At 41.7% G+C, this 19,479-nt stretch overlaps 1 protein-coding gene across 3 annotated transcripts in view; it reads left to right on the forward strand.

Annotated features, from left to right (window-relative positions):
* Window positions 1-196: 196 nt before the first annotated feature.
* Window positions 197-19,479, forward strand: part of SLC9A8 (solute carrier family 9 member A8) — a 64,150-nt gene continuing 44,867 nt past the window's right edge. The window contains exons 1-5 of one of the 3 annotated variants that reach the window (XM_045529248.1): window positions 197-405; window positions 2,326-2,507; window positions 5,562-5,642; window positions 15,664-15,722; window positions 18,934-19,017. In XM_045529248.1, coding sequence (XP_045385204.1) covers window positions 380-405; window positions 2,326-2,507; window positions 5,562-5,642; window positions 15,664-15,722; window positions 18,934-19,017 — 432 coding nt within the window. In that variant the 5' untranslated portion in view covers window positions 197-379. Of the gene's footprint in view, window positions 406-2,325; window positions 2,508-5,561; window positions 5,643-14,871; window positions 14,921-15,663; window positions 15,723-18,933; window positions 19,018-19,479 lie in introns of those variants that run through there. The other 2 variants (XM_045529249.1, XM_045529250.1) reach the window with 2 other exon arrangements.

Below are 19,479 nucleotides of genomic sequence, written 5' to 3' on the forward strand. Positions count from 1 at the left end.
CCCTTAGCGGAGTGGGCACTGGGTGAAGGGTGCTTGTCCTCAGGGTGAGTCACAGTGACCACACAGGAGTTTCCCCAAAACGTTCCCGCCCTGTGGTAGGGAAAAGCCAGAATCTTTTGGGGGCCAGAAGATCATGTGGCCAAAGCCGGACACACATCCTGAAAGTCACCCTAGAGCGGGGGTGGGTCCTCCCACACGCCTCCTCCCACCCTCGGGCCACTGAGACGAAGAGACAGAGGGCCGCCCTCTCGCGGCCGAGGCCCCGCCCCCCACGCGCCCAGCCGCCCGCGCACCCCGCCCCTCCAGCGGAAGCCGGAAGCAAGAGCGGGCCCTGCTAGTCCCGCGGCTCCGAACTCGGTGGTCTTGGAGGCTCCGCAGGATGGGGGAGAAGATGGCGGAAGAGGAGTGAGTGGGCTTTTTCCGGGGCGGCGGAAGCGGCAGGGCTGGGCCCCGGCGGGTGACAGCGAGCGCCTCAAGCCGCCCTCCGGCCCCGGAAGGCGGAGCTCCTTGTGCCAGTTGGCCAGGACTGACGATGCCGGTGCTTACGAGGAGGGCGGCATGGGCGGGCCTGGGCCCGGGCGGGCCCAGCATTCTCCTTGAGGTCGTTCCCTCGAGCTGGGATCGGCCGGCCGCCCAGCGCAGGCCCGGAGAGACGTCTTGCGGAAATTGCAACCCATATTTCATTTTCCCAGTCTTCGGTCATCTGATTGTTACTGAGCGCGTTCATCCGCCTATTTCAGGAAGTCGTCCGGGTCCCCCACACCCACCCCCTACTTAGCCACTTGCCTCCTGCGTCGTAATGATCAGTTTTCATGTCTGTTTCTCCACTAAGTTTCATTCATTCATTAACTGTTGGCCGTCTAGTCAATTTCAGGCCCTGGGCACATGGTAGTAAAGGAGGCCAACCAGGAGCCCCTGTCAGAGAGCTTCCATTCTAGCGGGAAAAGAAGACCATAAATAGACAAAGTGGTTTCAGATAAGTGCTCTAAAGGAAATGGAGTAGTGTTAGGGTGGGGAAGGCTACTCAGGATGACCTGATGGAGGGATAGAAGAGGTAACATGAAGTTCCAAAGGCCTGAGTCAAGAAAGGGTTTAGTGCTTCTGAGCGACAAAGGGAAAGGCGGGATTGTTGTAGCGAGCAGGGGGGGGCTACCTGTACAAAGTGAGAATGGGAGGGGGTTTGTGTCCTCCAGGTACTTCGGGGCAAGGACGGCTACGTCCATTTACACACCTGCAGAGCAGTCTGTTACATGTTATAGATGACCTATCCCTGTTTGTGGAATGAGTGAAGATTAACAAGGAACCCTTTGATTGATCCTGGACTCCCTCACTTGATGATATTTCAGATGTTTCTTGGCCAGCCAGGTTTGGTTGGGGGGAGGGCGTCATTTCATGTAGTCACCTTATTTATTGAGCATCTGCCTTGTCCCAAACACTAAACTGGGCCTCAGCAACACAAAGCAAAGGAGATGGTATGGCCCAGTGATTTGAAGTTTGAATTTGAAGCTTAATTCTGCCACTGACTGAGATGTTGGCCAAATTATGCAACCTCTCTGAGCCTGAATTATTCATGGTTAAAGAAAAGAAAAGTAATAGTACCCACCTCCAGCATGTTATGCCTATTCATTAAGAGGTGGTGTGTAAACCTGGTGCCTGGAATGAAGCAGTGCTCAATAAATATGAACTGTTAGAATCACACTAGAATCACACTTACGATTATTATTGTATCAATATTGCACTAGTTCACAGTCCAAACACAATATGAGGAGAGAGCTCTGGGAACAGAAGCAGTGGGGTCGGTAAATTGGGGTGTGGTGGGATATTACAGAGGAGGTAGAATTCAAGCCTTTTGAAATTTGAGAAGGTAGGGCATTCCGAGCACATCAACAACTGGGTAAATTCAGGGGGCTTCTTTATCTTCAGGAAATAATCTAAGGAAAAGAATGTAAATGGAGAAATAAAGGTGCTAAGTAAACAGTGTCAGGCCCTGACACATGATAAGACTTCAGTTTGCCTCCCTTTAAATGTCCCTTTAAATGTCAGAGAGCAGGCAGCATTTTGTTTCTACACCAGCCCTGATTCCCCCTTGTCCCTGTCCTCTAAGTGACTGTATTCAAAAGCACCTGAGGCCCCTGGCACCCCTGTGCTGTGCAGGCAGGGCTTTTCTTCATCAGTGTCTCTCCGAGGGCCCGCTTGTCAGTTGCAAGACTTTCAAATCCTATACAGTTCTTTCCCAGCTTCCCTTTCTGGTTTAAGGTGTGTGTGTGTTGATACTTTGGGCCCTTTTTCTCTTTATCTAATTCTGCTGCTTTTTATGTCCTCTAGTAGGTTCCCCAATACAACTCATGAGGGTTTCAACGTCACCCTCCACACCACCCTGGTTGTCACGACGAAGCTGGTGCTGCCGACCCCTGCCAAGCCCATCCTCCCCGTGCAGACGGGGGAGCAGGCGCAGCAAGAGGAGCAGTCAAGCGGCATGACCATCTTCTTCAGCCTCCTCGTCCTGGGTGAATATGAGACGCCGTTGGCTGCCGTCCTCTGCCTTCTTGAGTGTCTGTGTGCTCAACCCTCTCGTTCCTGTTTACTTTCTCTAGTCTTTCTCCCATCTGGTTTTCACTTCAAACACTGAGAGAAAATGATCAGTTCATAACGTCCCAGCAGGATACTTCCTTTTTTTTTTTTTCTTTTTATAAAATCATGTCACTTAGCAATTCTGACAAGGTCTTAATGTAATATCTTAGATGCCTTTGAAAGAAAGAACTAAAGAATTTTTGACCTAGGAAGAATCTTGATCATCTAATTTAGTGGATTTCAAATTCTGGTCATACAGGCTGTGTGTGGGGGGGGGGGGGTGGCAGGAGGTAGGGGGAGTCAAATGGGAAGGTGTCCAACCTCCTGAGCCTAGCTTCAGCCAGAGCAGCATTTTTTTTAATTTTTTAAACAAGGTCTTACTCTGTCACCCAGGCTGGAGTGCAATGGACGCTTTGTAGCTCACTGCAGCCTCAAACTTCTGAGCTCAAGTGATCCTCCTGCCTTGGCCTCCTGAGTAGCTGGCACTGCAGGCTTGCGCCACCACACTTGGCTAATTTTTCTATTTTTTAATAGAGTTGGGGTCTTGCTCTTGTTCAAGCTGGTTTTGAACTCCTGGCCTCGAGCAATCCTCCTGCTTTGGCCTCCCAAAGTGCTAGGATTACAGGCATGAGCCACTGTGCCGGGCCATGAGCAGCGTTTTGTCTATTTATTAGCTTCCATGTAAAATTTTATTTAGTTAAAGGTTTTGCTGCTGAGTAAAAAAGAGCCCCAGTGCCCTGTTTTCTTCAACCTCTATCATTCTCATTAACTGTGCTCATGGCTTTTGCCATATCTGTGCATCACCTGCACTGTTATGTAATATTTTTGTTTAAATGGATTAACTCTAAAACTGAAAATCTCATTTTATTCAATCTCCTCCTTTAATGGGTGAGGAAATTTAGACCCAGAGAGGTCACATGATTGACATACTTGGGAGACTAGAGTGATATCCAGGTTTCAAGACATCACTCAAGAGGTTTAGATAAAAGACAAAAGCTGAAATACCTCCCAGAGGCAACAGACAGTAGACAACTGTTTTAGACAAAAGAAATCCAGCTGAAACTACACAACCGTTTTTGATTAGCTGACTAAGGAAGAAATAGCTTAGAGTTTGACCCAAGTCCAAACTCTTGTTTGAAAGTGAAGTTGGCACATTTACATTTTCTGCTTTTCTTTAATGATACCAAAGTAATATTTCTAATGAGATTAGATCTTTTCAGAAGTTTGAAAGGTGGAACTGGGTTTTTATCATTTCTCTGATGTCTATTAGGACTGTTTTTTGAGGAAAAGAATAACTTCTTTCACGTTTATATTCAGACTCTGGTAAGTGGTTAAAGAATTTTAACAATGTAGTGATTTTATTTGGAATCCTAGGACTCATCATTGCCTTTTATAGAGTTTTAGAAACCTTTAAACTGAATACTGAAAAAGTACACATACCAGAAGTGTACAATGTCCCATATAGATTTCATACACCCTGGTCATTTTTTTACCCTATAAATGTAGTTGAATTCTGTTTTGGGGGGATTACTTCAACAATCAAGGATTCTTTTTTGTTTTTTTTCCATTTTCTTTTGTTATAGCTGTTGAATACAAAGAAGAAAAGCAGTTCTTAAGAAATCTTTAATAGCTGAAGTCTTCCTTCAGGATTAAGGCATATTAATCTATTTACATTGTTGTCAGCTTGGTATGTTAAAGAATGTAAAAGACAGGCCTGGAAGAAAGTCTTGTAATCACTTTTTTAAAGGGAGGTTGAAAAGTATAATAAGTAAGACTTTCAAAATAACTTTCAGGATTTGGAACATTTAAGATTAGCTGTGCCAGAGACCACAAAACAGGTTTCTATAATGTGCTTTTAAAACTAGACAAAATCCTGTCCAGTGTTGTATCTTTGGGGCCAGAAAGGGCTGAACTGTATTTAATAGTGCTGTTTTTTCTCTTGGATCATCTTCTCTTCAAACAGATTATAAAACTAGACTCTAGAGTCACAATAATGTTAGGTGGGTTTCATTTTCACCTGATCAGATTTTTTTTTTTTTTTGAGACAGAGTCTCACTCTGTTGCCCAGGCTAAAGTGCCATGGCGTCAGCCTAGCTCACAGCAACCTCAAACTCCTGGGCTCGAGCAATCCTCCTGCCTCAGCCTCCAGAGTAGCTGGGACTACAGGCATGTACCACCATGCCCGGCTAATTTTTTCTATATATATTTTTAGTTGTCCAGATGATTTCTTTCTATTTTTTTAGTAGAGATGGGGTCTCACTCTTGCTCAGGCTGGTCTTCAGCAGGCTGGCAGAAGGATTGCTTAAGCCCAGGAGTTTGAGGTTGCTGTGAGCTAGGCTGACGCCACGGCACTGTAGCCAGGGCAAAGGAGTGAGACTCTGTCTCCAAAAAGACCAAAAAAACTTAGATTTCTGTCGCTCTTCCAGTAACTACTGGAAAATGAACTAGTTTAGGCATACAAAAACACACAGAGAATGTATGGTAAACACTGTTAGTCTATCTCCAGGGTAAAAAATAAGACATTAAAAGTATAACTGAAGGCCAGGCACAGCGGATCATGCCTGTAATCCTTGTGCTCTAGGAGGCCAAGGCAAGGCAGGAGGATCTGAGTTCAGGAGTTCAAGACCAACCTGAGCAAGGGCGGGACTCATTTCTACTAACAATAGAAACAATTAGCCGGGTGTGGTGGTGATGGCCTGTAGTCCCAGCTACTCTGGAGGCTGAGGCAGGAGAATCACTTGAGCCCAGGAGTTTAAGGTTGCTGTGAGCTATGATGACATCACTGTACTGTAGCCAGGGCAGCAGAGTGAGACTCTGTTCCAAAAATAAATAAATAAATAAATAAAAATACAACTGAAGTTCACTGTGTCGTTGCCAACTGTCCATTTTCCTGATAGCTCCCCAGAAATAACCAATGCCTTGAACTTAGTGTTTATCATTCAAAATTGGGCTTTTTTTCTTTTTAACACTGTCTTGTTTTTTTCTCACAGCTATCTGCATCATATTGGTGCATTTACTGATCCGATACAGATTACATTTCTTGCCAGAGAGCGTTGCTGTTGTTTCTTTAGGTAAGTGCTTATTGGTGATCCCATAATAAAAGCGGTAAAAATAACTACCACTTTTGAGTGCCTCTTTAGTGCCAGGAGCCACAAGACACACATTACGTACCTGATCCTACTTAATCCTGCCACAAGGATGTTATGGCACCAATTTACAGATAAGGACACTGAGACTCGAGAAGGGTGGTGACCTCCTAAAGGTCATGTAAAAGCCCATCTGTACAGCTCGTAGGTCCTTTTTCTAGGCCCTTCTACTTGGGGCACATTGACCTCTGTGTGCTGTGAGGCTAGGCTGACATCTAATTCAACTAAGGCAAGTAATTGACACTTAATTCATAGACTCACTAAATTTTATAGGCAGAAGGGACTCTTACAGTTTAGGAAGGAGAAATGGCTCACTTAACGTCAGTCAGATTGAAAGTCTTCAGAGAGCATTCCATTTCACTTGTATTTTTCTTTTGTTTCTTGTGGCAATTAACTGTTAAGATAATTAGCTTCTAGTTGGAGTGAAGGAATCAGTGTAATAACTGTTGTGAACATACATGCAAGTTCACTGAAGTAGTTAGCAAAAAAAGAAGCAAGGACATGTCAGTAAATCTTAAATTCAAGGCTAAAATGTGGGTGGGATGCTTAAGGCATAGTAAATGAAGTTTTACTAAGGTTGGCCAAAGCTTTAATCAGTTTATTATATTATAGTTATTACTTTTACTAGTTTCCACTTGCCTACTGATGTATTTAATTTTTCCTGATTACCACTGATGCTTTATAAGTTCATTTTCTTTGCCTTGTAGATTTTGTTTAGTAGAGTAGTGATTCTTTCACAGTGTAGCTATGGCTTAGGTTAGCTTTGGAAATGGACATTCAGACTCTGTCCCCTAGCGTCCCCTTCCCCCCCCCATCACCACCTGAGTTCCTACTATCCTGGCTCAGACTCTCCTATGATTTCCCTGCACTTCACAGTACTACTAAGTTCCAGATTCTACCCTATGAACTTTCACATTGCCGTCTCTCTTAGGCCTCAAAACCTCCAGGTGATGCCATATTTTAAGGAACAGGCACCACTGGGTATTACTGATCTTCAGTACAGAGTTGAAAACCAGTTTTACTCAAAGAGTTTCTGGTCACTTTTTAGCAGGTTCTTTAGCTGTGTATCTTGGCAGAGTCTAATAGCCTTAGCTAACAAGATAGTCTTAGAGCTCTAAGAAATGGGAGGTTTGCTCATTAACATTCCATTCTGCTATTAGGCATGAAAATAAGCTACACAGCTAATATCCATTATTCTGGAACATTCAGTAAAGGCTTGAAAAACCAACCACTTCAAGGAATTTGAAGTTTCATAGTTTCTTAAGAATGAAAATTATAGTTGGTATGTATTTAGGTATTGTACACATGAAAATTAAAAGCATAGTTCTTATAATTTGATTTGCAATGTTAAGTTCTTCACTGTCTCTTGACTGTTTGGGTAACTGCAGCTCACTGAACACCAGTGCTTGTATTAGGACTTACAGCCTAATACAAGCCCAGTACCCTTGGTTGCCTCCCCAAGAGTCATTTCCCTCTTTTTCCTTGAAAATAGAACCCTAACTTGGGCTAGGTGTGTTGCCACAGTGCACTGAAGGAAGTCCCTCCAAGTTAAGGTTGGCTCTTGCCATTCTGTAGTTCCACTGTCCTTTGCCTGTGATTGGTTGAGGGGGTGGGGACAGCGAGATGGTGTTCTGGCCAGTGACACCAAGGGAAAGTCTGCTGGGGCCATGAGTCCTGGAAAATGTTTTCCTGTATGATAGAAATGAGAAATTTCTCCTTTCTTCCTTTGATGCTGCCGAATGAGGGTGTGATGCTTGGAGCACTGGTAGCCATTTTGCAACCACTAAGGCTCAAAGACAGAAGCCGGAATGCTAAGGATTGCCAAGGGGACAGATGGGAAGCCAAGATTTTTGATTGCATTGTTGTTTTGTTGAATTGATAGCCCTGGAGCTGCCTTTTTCAGTGCTGCGTTTTTTATGAGAAAGTAAACATCTATTGTTTAAGGTAGTGCCAGCTTTAGCCTTAGTTGGGTCAAGTCTCCTGGACCCAGTTCTCCATTTCTCAACAGTGCTTCCCTTTTCTTTGGCTCTATTCCCAGGTAGGCTCTCCTTGTGTGGTAAGCCCTTAGAGCCGCAATTGCAGTGGGAAAGAGGCCCTCCTCTTCTCTGTGGCACCAGAAGTTGCAGGATGAACTCTGACCACGTGGCCATATCAGAATTGGGGGTGGGTGGAATGGTGTTGGGAGTCAGCCAGAGCTCTCTGTCCACAAGGTTCATGTCTTCATTGATGCTGCAGAAACAGTTGTAACCTGTATAGCTAGGTCTTGGGAGAGGTGATGGAAAGTGAGTCTTGCTTTTTTTTTTTTGAGATAGAGTCTCACTCTCTTGCCTAGGCTAGAGTGCCATGGCGTCAGCCTAGCTCACAGCAACCTCAAACTCCTGGGCTCAAGCAGTCCTCCTGCCTCAGCCTCCTGGGTAGCTGGGACTACAGGCATGCACCACCATGCCCGGCTAATTTTTTCTATTTTTAGTTGTTTGGCTAATTTCTTTCTATTTTTAGTAGAGATGGGGTCTCGCTCTTGCTCAGGCTGGTCTTGAACTCCTGAGTTCAAGCGATCCACCCGCCTCGGCCTCCCAGAGTGCTAGGATTACAGGTGTGAGCCACCATGCCCGGCCGAGTCTTGCTTTTAATACTTATTTGCTAACTCAGGTGATTAGAAACCTGAGAGCACTTCCAGGGAAAGAGTACTGGGGTCCAGAAAGTATTTTTGTTATTATATTAGAGGACATTTGGTTGGAATTTGCAAATGCTGACAAAGCTATCAAAATAGTTCTGTATTTCATAAAACTATAAAATTGAAGGAAAACTTTTTTCTCCAGCTGGAGCAAAGTATAACAAAATCTGGAGATATCCACCATTTCAAGAGCTTCCAACTTTTATGCCAAAAAAGAATCCAGATGAAGCTACAAGAGAAAGTAGGATTTTCATTCTTTAAGGGGTAAATTTTCCCAGGCTACCTCTTCTAGCTGGAAGTTGGGCTGCAGTCATTTAGAGACACTATTGGCCTTTTTCTTTATGGTTAAGTGCTCAGAGTTCCTAAGAAATTCATATAGAAAAGGATCATTTGCAACTCCAAAAGCACATTTTTCTTCCTTCTACTTTATAGTATTTTTAAATGAGTGTCTATCTAGCTTTATTTCATTCTTTATAAAAACATGGTATCCCAGCCTGAGCAAGAGCAAGACCCTGTCTCTACTAAAAATAGAAAGAAATTAGCCAAACAACTAAAAATAGAAAAAATTAGCCGGGCATGGAGGCGTGTGCCTGTAGTCCCAGCTACCCGAGAGGCTGAGGCAGGAGGATTGCTTGAGCCCAGGAGTTTGAGGTTGCTGTGAGCTAGGCTGACGCCACAGCACTCTAGCCTAGGCAAGAGAGTGAGACTCTGTCTCAAAAAAGAAAAAACCAAACAAACAAAAAAACATGGCATCAACCTGAAGTTCTAAACTAAACACATTTCTTTGGCCCTTATTCAAAGCTTTCAGGATACTTTCTATATTTTATGGAATTCTGTAGTTTGGGTCTTCTTAAAAGTAATTTTTTGGTATAAACAACTACTGTATATATAAAAATGAAAACTCCTGTTCATTGACAGCTTCAACTATTTTTATCATGCTTCATTTTCTTCCAAAGCATGTATTAGATAACTTGATGTCTAATTTAAGTTTATGTCATTTTTTGTGTTCATTCCTTTTTTCTATTCTTTCTGTTTATTAGTTGAGTTCACATATTTATTTTTACTGGCCCTATAGTGCTGATTCACTGATTATATATTTTGGGCTAAAATTTGTAAGGAATGCAAATGAAATACCCGTAATTGTATTGTCCAGTATCCTTTGTTGTGTATAGCAACACAGCAGCTACAGTTTGGAGTAACCGCTTGGCTAAGTTTGTGTTAGTCTGCTGTCTTCTGCCATGACCCGTCCAGCTTTTGCAGGGGTAAGACCAGTTTATTAAATGGGGACCACGATCCTTGCATTCTTTGAGTATTTGAGGACGGCAGTAACCTCTGCCATTCTCTCTGGGATGCTGTATTGTTTTTTATTCACTACTTTGGCCAGAGATGGTAGGGGACAGTTTTAGGCACTTCTACTTGACCTTTTCTACTACATTAGCTCTCTATAGGTCAAGGAACTAATGTGACAGTTCTGCTAACTGCTAAGTATGCCCCAGAACTGAGGAAACCACCACCGAGTAGATGAATTGAGAAATGAGCCACTATTTGACCAACCTGTGCTAGGCCTTCGCTTATTATTGGACCTCACGTGACCCTCGTCTAAGAGGGGAGCCGTGGTGGTGCTCTGGGATCCCTGTCAAGCTGGACCCTGCGTCTGACAGCCTTTGAAAGACCTGGGTATGCTTCTTTCCCTGCGATGTGTAGTAGTTATCTGACTGAATGGCTGTAGATCTCCTTGGGGAAGGAGTGGGCAGTCAGTCCTGCCGATGCTTGCTGTGGTATTACCTTCCTTGTGGACCAGGCTTTTCCTTTAATCCATGGATTCTGGGTCCAAGAACTGCTCAGATCTGGAAATTGAGTAACATTGTGGTTTTCCATTGGAAAGACTGAGGCAGGAGAATTGCCTGAGCCCAGGAGTTTGAGACTACAGTGAGCTATGATCACTCAACTGTACTTTGTGCCTGGGCAGCAGAGTGAGTCCTTGTCTCAAAAAAAAAAAAAGAAAGAAAGAAAGAAAAAAATCAGAAGAATGTGAATCCTACACTAACATTAGTCTTAAAAATTGATATGTACATGCATATGTATGTATATGATTATAAATGTACAGACACTCTCAGAAGAAATGTACAGTGTCACCAAGAACCTGGTAACACTGGTAGCCTCTGGGATGGAAAGAAGGAAACAGGAGTGGGAGGGAGACTTATCTTCACTGTATACCTTTTTATACTCTTTTGCACCTTTTTCATTTTGTACCATATACGTCTGTTACATAATCAAATAAAAATAGCATGATTTATTTTTAAAGAGATTCTGGATCTGCTAATTACTAGTGATGCTGGGCCTTAGCCTCAATTTCCTTATAAAACGCAGGTGACACTACCTTCACTTCATAGGATTGCAGACATTACACAGGGTGATGTGTGGAAATCACTTAGTGTAATGCCTATCGGGAAAGTAATCAATAAGTGTTAGCTGCTGCTATTAATATTATCATCTGTGTTATTATCGTTTATTATTATACCTTGTTAGGGTAGAGAATGAGCTGAGGTAATTTATATTTTACACGTTAGCAGAGTGCCCGGCACACAGTATCGATATGTGTATTTTTAGCACAGTGCAAATAAAAATATATGTGCACATATATATTTTTTAGGGAACTAGGATTGTGTTCTATTTACTGTTTTTTAACCTGCTTATTAATACATATTAAGCATTTTTCATATAACCCTAATGTTGAGGAATACTCACGTTTTATGGTGATGATGGTAGTGCACGGCGCACTCTAGAGAGTGAGCAGTAGCGGTTCGTAGCGGTGGTGCAGATGGACCACAGCAGTGCCATCTCCTGTGTGTTCAGAACTGGGAGCTGGCAGGATGCACCCAGGAGCCAGCAGGCCAGCATCACTTGTTGGCCCTGAGCCCTCAGAAAGCTACTGAAGCCGGCTCAGTGGCTCACGCCTGTAATCCTAGCACTTTGGGAGGCTGAGGCAGGAGGATTGCGTGAGGCCAGGAGTTCAAGAAAAGCTACTTAAACTCTCTAAGGCTTCGTACCTGCAGCGCTCTCTTGAGGATTAGAAATAATTTAAAGTGACAAATCCTGGGAGAAGGGGCTCAACAAATAATCATTAATTGCTCCTGATGCTCTCAGTGCATCTAGCGGTGTCCCTGACGGGGTGTGTGTACAAAGATCAACTGGGAGCAAAAGAAAATTGTACAACTTGTGCTTCTATTTATTTTTAATCTCACTCTTTTACAATTTCTATTTTTTGTGTTAATTTAAAATATATTAAACAGTAGCACTTTCATATAATTAAAAATAAATAAAAATTTGTATAACTTAGAGTACACACTCCAATTCTTTTTGCTAATAGGAACATACAAAATTGTATCTAGAGCATTATTTCCATCTGGTGGCCAGTTGTGTGATATAAATTAATTTCCCCTACCTTCAACTGATTTTGACCTACCTTTAAGCCTTGATCTCAAGAGATAAAGTAGTAGTTTGCCAACTTAATGCTGCGCCATAGTTAGTCTGAGGACCAGTCCCAAAAGGATTACTGAAGTAGTAATAATAAAATCACATTGTATTTTACAAAGCTTCCTGGCACCTCATAAGTAATAAAATATACACAGACTTGGGCAATAGAATAATTACTGATTTTCAAATATAACTGCTTCACGTATAATTATGAAAGTATTAATCATGGTACTGAGGTTTGGTATATCCCTCCCCTTCCGTCTCCTTCCCGGTCTTCTAAATTAATAAAGTTTGTCATACATTTACAAGGGAAAAAGAAAGTTGAGGTTTTAGTAGAGCAGAAAAACACTAGGTTTAAAAATGAAATCTGAAACCATGGAAAGAGGTTCAGCCTCCCTAGTAATCAGGATGATTACTGAATGCAAATTGAATCAAATACAAACTGAAAACTTAAAGTACAATTTCTTGCCCATGATATTGGCAGAAATGTTAACATCTGATCATTACCCAGTGCTGGTGAGGATGTGGGACGCTTTCTTGCGAAAGTGTAACTCGGTACAACCACTTTGGAGGATAATTTGGCAACATTTTCAAAGATAAAAATGCTCATGCTTTGTAATCCAGCCATTCATAGTCTCCGGATCTGCCCTAGAAAAATACTCTTTACACAGAATGGCACATATAAGCATGCTCATTGCAGCAGCACTGTTAGTAGCAAGCAGTTGGAGACAGCTGCCAGTGGGGGAATGGTTAAAAAGATTGTAACTTTTAAAAAAATTGAAATATAATTCACGTATCATAAACCACCATTTTAAAGTATACAATTCAGTGGTTTTTAGTATATTCACAGGTTTGTGTGACTATCACCTCTAATTCCAGAACATTTTCATCACCCTCAAAAGAAACCCCACACCCATTAGCAGTCACTCGCCATTCTGTACCCTACTGTCGCCCCATCCCCTGGAAACTACTAATCTACTTTCTGTCTCTATGAATTTGCCTGTTCTGGACGTTTCATATCAATGGAATCATACAATGTGTGGTGCTTATTTTTGGCAACAGCTTTATTGAGATATAATTCATTTACCACGTGATTCACTGTTTTAAATGTATAAGTCAATGGTTTTCAGTATATTCACAGAGTTATACAACCATCACCACAATCAATTTTAGAATATTTTTATCATCCCAGAAAGAAAACTCATACCCTTTAGCTGTCATCCCCAAACCTCTCCTCCTTACCCCTAAACAACCATTTCTGTCTCTATAGATTTGTCTATTCTGGACATTTAATATAAATGGAATGGTAAAATATATGGTATCTTGTATCTGGCTTCTTTCACATGGCATATTTTCAAAATGTATCCATGTTGCAGCATGTATCAGTACTTCCTTTCTTTTGTTGCTGAATAATACTACATTGTGTGGATATATCACATTTGTTCATTCATTAGCTGATGGACTCTTCAGTTGTTTCCACCTTTTGACTGCTACAAATAATGCTGTTATGAACATCTGTGTGCAAGTTTTTACATGAACATATGTTTTTAATTCTCTTGGGTGGATTTGCTGGGTCATATGGTAACTCTACTTAACTTTTGAGGAATTGCCAAACTGTTTTCCACAGCGGTTGCACCATTTTACATTCCCATCAGCAATGTGTGAGGGTTCCAATTTCTCTATGTCCTTGCCAACACTTGTTATTTTCCATTTGTTTAATTATAGCCATCCTAGTGGGTGTGGAGTGATATCTCATTATGGTTTTGATTTGTACTTCCCTAATGATTTATGAGGCTGAGCATCTGTTCATGTGTTTGGTAGCCATTTGTGTATCTTCTTTGAAGAAATATTTATTCAATTTGTGGCTTTTTTTTTTTTTGAGACAAGAGTCTTACTCTATTGCCCGGGCTACAGTGCCGTGGTGTCAGCCTAGCTCACAGCAACCTCAAACTCCTGGGATCAAGTGATCCTCTTGCCTCAGCCTCCCAAGTAGCTAGGACTATAGGTGTGCACCACCATGCTGGCTAATTTTTACTGTTTTTAGTAGAGATAGGGTTTCACTCTTGCTCAGGCTGTTCTCAAACTCCTGACCTCAAGCGATCTTCCCACCTTGGCCTCCCAGAGTGCTAGGATTACAGGCGTGAGCCACTGTACCTGGCTGGTATTCTTGTGTGTGTGTATGTGTGTGTGTTAATGTGTGTGTATGTGAGTGACACAGTCTCACTGTGTTGCCCAGGCTGCAGTAAGGTGGCTATTCATAGATGCGATCATAGTGAATTACATCCCCGAACTCCTGGGCTCAAGTGATCCTCCTGCCTCAGCCTCCTGAGTAGCTGGGACTACAGGCGCATGCCACAACATCCTGTTTCTGTGACATTTTTATGCTACGCTCTAGAGCTATTAAAAGGAATGAGGCAAATCTATATGTATTTATTAACAATCCCTGACTAGATCACTAAGACTTAACATTGAGCAAAACAGCAAGTAGTAGAACGATACATTATAATACCATGTCTTATATAAATACACTAAGGCATGCCATGCATGTATATGCACACACACACACATACACACCAGTACTATATGGTTAAATATATACACACACATACACACACACATATATATATATATATATTTTTTTTTTTTTTTAAGAGGATAGAGACAATGTGAAACACAATTTGAAAAGATAAGAAAAAAGGAGCTCTTGGGAAACTCTAGCAGGAGCGGGGTTAGAATGCGGGCTTCGTGCCCCTCAGCAAATGAATGTACAAGCACTGTTCTGAAAATGTGTTTGTCGATGCCCTATAGCGCAGCTATGTTTTGTCTTGGTCGCTTTCTCTTTTTCAAAATAATTTTATCATTGTTTTACTAATATATAATAATACAAATAGTAAAATGCTTCATAAAGTTAAAATGAACTTATCTCCTCTTTTCCTCTCAAACTACCCACTCCCCACCACCTCCAGCAATTCGTGTTACTACAACCTAAAGTATCTGTGGCAGTTGTCTGCAGGCTTGCTTTGTGTCACCCCCTACCAGACATTGTGATTTGGTAGGTCTCAAGTTCTGCTTGGTGTCGTTAATTTATAAAAAGCCGCCATGGTGATTCTGATGAACCATGGGGGGTGGGTAAGAGTCATTTATCTAATGAGTAGCAGAGCAATCGTGAATTGTACCCATGCTGTTTCTTTGGGAATTATTTTTGGTGGTGCTTTATGAGAGAATGATGAGCCTGTCAACTTTATAGAAACACGCCTCAACTTAAATGGTCTGTTTTCTTCCAGGAATTTCACAGAACTTTTACTTTAGGTTATTTCTGGCATTTGGGTTTTATCTCTAACTAAATATTTGACATAGAGCTGCCATCTGAGTCTGAGAAAGTGATCATGGATTCTTTTTTGAAAATGGGAGGAATAAACAATATAGGGCCAACTTAGCTTGGAAACGCTCTGCTATCTCGCATTGAAAATGGGTGGATGTAGCAGAAGTGCCAGGCATTAAATCTGCCATGCCAGCCATGGTGTCTGTGGGTCTTACTTTGTAAAGCTCTTTCTTCTTCTCAGACCTTTGTAGACTTCGTTATAGTGTGTTTGGCTGAGATCCAAATGTGAGAGACTCATGTGACCCATAAAACTTCATACTAATTCCCATTCTTATGTTTTCAGATGTAAAATTTGCAGATCTCTATAAAAACCATTTATAAACACAATAATATGCAGTTTCTCTAGAATAATAAACCTGAGTAATCTTTCTCATATCTTAAATTTATGTTAAACTTTATGTTTTCTCTTTTAGGTATTCTCATGGGAGCAGTTATAAAAATTATAGAGTTTAAAAAGCTGGCAAATTGGAAGGTACGTTTGCCCAACTATTCGTTTTTAACATAAACACAATTTTTGGTTGTTCTTAATTTTAGGAACATTGATGGTTATGCTGGCTTTCTTATCATTAATTGACTTTCAGTGGAGTTGTTTATATTCTCCCATTAAATTTTCTTTTTTTTTTTTTTGAGACAAAGTCTCGCTTTATTGGCGTGGGCTAGAGTGAGTGCCGTGGCATCAGCCTAGCTCACAGCAACCTCAAACTCCAGGTCTTAAGCGATCCTACTGCCTCAGCCTCCGGAGTAGCTGGGACTACAGGCATGCGCCACCATGCCCGGCTAATTTTTTCTATATATATTTTAGTTGGCCAGATAATTTCTTTCTATTTTTTAGTAGAGACGGGGTCTTGCTCTTGCTCAGGCTGGTCTCGAACTCCTGAGCTCAGAAGATCCACCCGCCTCGACCTCCCAGAGTGCTAGGATTACAGGCGTGAGCTACCGCGCCCGGCCTAAATTTTTAACATTGTATTGGATCTAGGTTGATATCTTTATATCTGAGTTTTTGCAAAAAGCATAAATCTCACACTGTTTCAAGTGAACATGGGAGCACTCAATGTCATGTTTTTGTTGTTATTTGCATTTTTATAACCCTAGACTATCCTACTTTATTAGGTGGGAAAAATACTTTAATTAGCATTAAACATTAAATGATGTTTATTGCTCCCAGTTTCATTCTGACAGCTGAGGACAATAAAATATATTTGTCCAGTACTATAGAGCTTACAGAGTGCTTTATATGTGTTAGCTCGTGTTGTCCTCATGACAGCCACGTGAGGGAGATTGACCAGGTGTTATCACCACTCGTTTTTATAGGTGAAGAAAGTGGAACTCAGAGAGCTTAGATCATATCTATGTCAGAGCTAGAAAGAAAGTGGCTGAGTTGAGTCTTCTGTCTAGACCTCCTTGTCCGGTATATGCAATATTCCTCCATCATACCATGCTGTCCTCAGTTTGCTGATATATTAATACGCCCCCTTGTGTTTACACAATGGTTATTAGGGTGTGAGCATCACTTTGGGGTGTGAGGACTAATTGAAACTCGAATTTCAATTTAAACTTGAGCATTCATATTGAGTAGAATGTTACAAAATTGATTTTGTGAAGAGAAATAAGGTTCATTTCAAAATAACAAATAATTATCTGGCTAGAATTTATCACATTGGAGCTACATCTTAATTTGATGTAGCTCCTAGGTTAATTTGTCTATGAAACCATAGATTGTAAAATTTGCAAAACAAGGCTCATAGTCTGACCTAAAACACAATTTGAAACTGTTATAAATAATAGTCATGAAATATTCTGTGCATTAAATGCATTCTCAAAAAATGTATATTGAGCTCCTAACATTGATAGAACTCCCTCAGCTGCAGAGAGAGCAGAGGAAGGGGCTGGGCAGGCTGCCCTGGAGCACAGGGCATGTGGTGTCTTGTCCCTTCCTTCAATTTGCTTAAATTTAACCACCTTGAGAGTGGGTCCCTCTAGGGCAGAGTCACAGACTGGAAACCTTTCCTAGGCTGGATATATCTTGATGTGTACATATTTTGTTTGATTTGACTTACTTCCAAATGAGGTCACATTCTGAGGTTCCTAGTGGATATGAACTGGGGCCGGTGGGGATGGGCTACACTGTCCAACCCCACTACAGGTGGGTTTTCCTTTTCCCAGGGGGTTTAGTTTTTGAAACTCCAAAAGGATTTGTACAGTGGTCCCACTACAGGGATCCTGAGAATAGATTGCCCCACAAAACGTACAGCTCAGCCCATTTCTTTCTATATAGCCCCAGTCTGAGGCAGGAGCTTGTTGTACATGCTGTTATTTTAAGACTTACTAAGGCATTTCAGAAGTCATCATGTGCTTCTATTTTCAGCCTTTTTTGAATGTTATTTTAGTCTTAATTTAGCTGTACATTTGTAAGAATACATTTAGGCATTCTTTTGAATGGGAATTTTGATAAGAAATTGGACTGTCGAGATTGGGACATGGAAATATTCACATGAAAAAGGGACCGATTTTGCAGTTTTAAATAAACTGTGTATTACATGTAGCCATTTGGGCTTGAGGACCTATATATATTTTCCCCAAATTCTATCAACAACTAAAGAGATATATTAATGTAGAAAATAAAATTCTCATTGTTTCATCCCCCCAAAGATGGCTGTATTCTAGGAATACCTTTCATAATGGCACTTAATATTCAAATCTGAACGCATGGTGCTGTGGTTTGGATGTTTTTCCCTTGCAAACCTCATCCCAATATTGGAGGTGGGGCCTAATGGGAGATGTTTGGGTCAAGGGCAGATCTCTCATGAATAGATTAATGCCCCCGCCCTTGGGAGTAAATTCTCACTCTATTAGGTCCCTTGAGAGCTGGTTGTTAAAAAGATTCTGGCACCTCCCGGCCTTTCCCTCTCCCTCTTGCTTCCTTTCTCACCATGTGATCTCTCCCCTTAGCTTTCCACCGTGAGTGGAAGCAGCCTGAGGCCGTCCCAAGTTACCCAATCTTGAACTTTTCAAGACAGCAGAATTGTGAGCCAAATAAACCTTTTTCCTGTGCAAATGACCTAGCATCAGGCATTCCTTTATAGCAACATAAAATAGACTAAGACACGTGGTAAGGGGCTCTCTTTATAGCCACATCCCAATTTGCAAGGGTATCAAGTGGAGACTATTTCATCACAGTCAGACTTAGGAAAACAGAAGCATTGTCCTTGACAAGCAGAAAGAAGGCAGAGGTATTTTAACCATGTGTATGGTTAACTCCTCCTCTGAGTGGATTTTTTTTTTTTTTTTTTTTTTTTAGGGCTTGCCATTGCCTTTTTCCTGGAGAAATCCAATTTGTATGCTTATTTTTGAAAGTATCCTATCTGGTTTGAAATTTTCTATATTAAAATTAGTTTTCTTGTCCTTACTAAGGAATAAAAAGCATATTACTGTGTTTGGAAGCAATTCATTGTGCTATTTCTTTTGCTGGTCACCTTTTAAAATCTCTTGTCCTGCATTTTAAAATGCAGTTTAATTTTGTGTATGTGCGTGTATCTCTCCTGGTTGGTGTTTGTCATTTAAACATTGTGCATTTCCACTGGGCCAAGCCCTGAGAGGATAACTATTTTGACTCTTCATCGATGAATTTATTTCTTAACTATACAAATTCCATGTCTCTGAAAATACCCAATTTTTATTTATAGGAAGAAGAAATGTTTCGTCCAAATATGTTTTTCCTGCTCCTGTTGCCACCCATTATCTTTGAGTCCGGATATTCCTTACACAAGGTGAGACTCGGGCACACGTTAGTGCTTCTGTGATGTTTCTCATGTTCCTGAGGCAAGTTCGACAAAGGCAGGGGTGTTAGTTTAGCAGCGGCGGCTCTGCTGCTTCCTGGGCCTGCGCGATAGAAGCTGGACCGCGGTGCCTGCCTTTCGCAGAGGAGCAGACGTCATCCACCAGCTGCTTTAATGGTTTCAAGCAGTTTGGCTCATTGAGCCAGTGTTTTCCACAGGGGGATACTTTGCCTAGCAAGATGGCCAAAGTGATTTTAAGTGACACGTGGACAATACATTGACTCCTCTTGTTGGACACAGACTGACTCACGTTAAGAGGATAGACTGTGTCCTGAGATGACAGGGAATGTGCCCCAGGCCATTTGCTTCTCTCAGCTCACCCTGTGGCGCCTGTGTCCCTCCTTAGGTGCGTCCATCCTTCTCTGGGCCTCAGCCCCCAACTAACCTTCCTCC

Source organism: Lemur catta, chromosome 17 (assembly GCF_020740605.2).
Source record: "Lemur catta isolate mLemCat1 chromosome 17, mLemCat1.pri, whole genome shotgun sequence".
Classification (NCBI taxonomy): Eukaryota; Metazoa; Chordata; class Mammalia; order Primates; family Lemuridae; genus Lemur; species Lemur catta.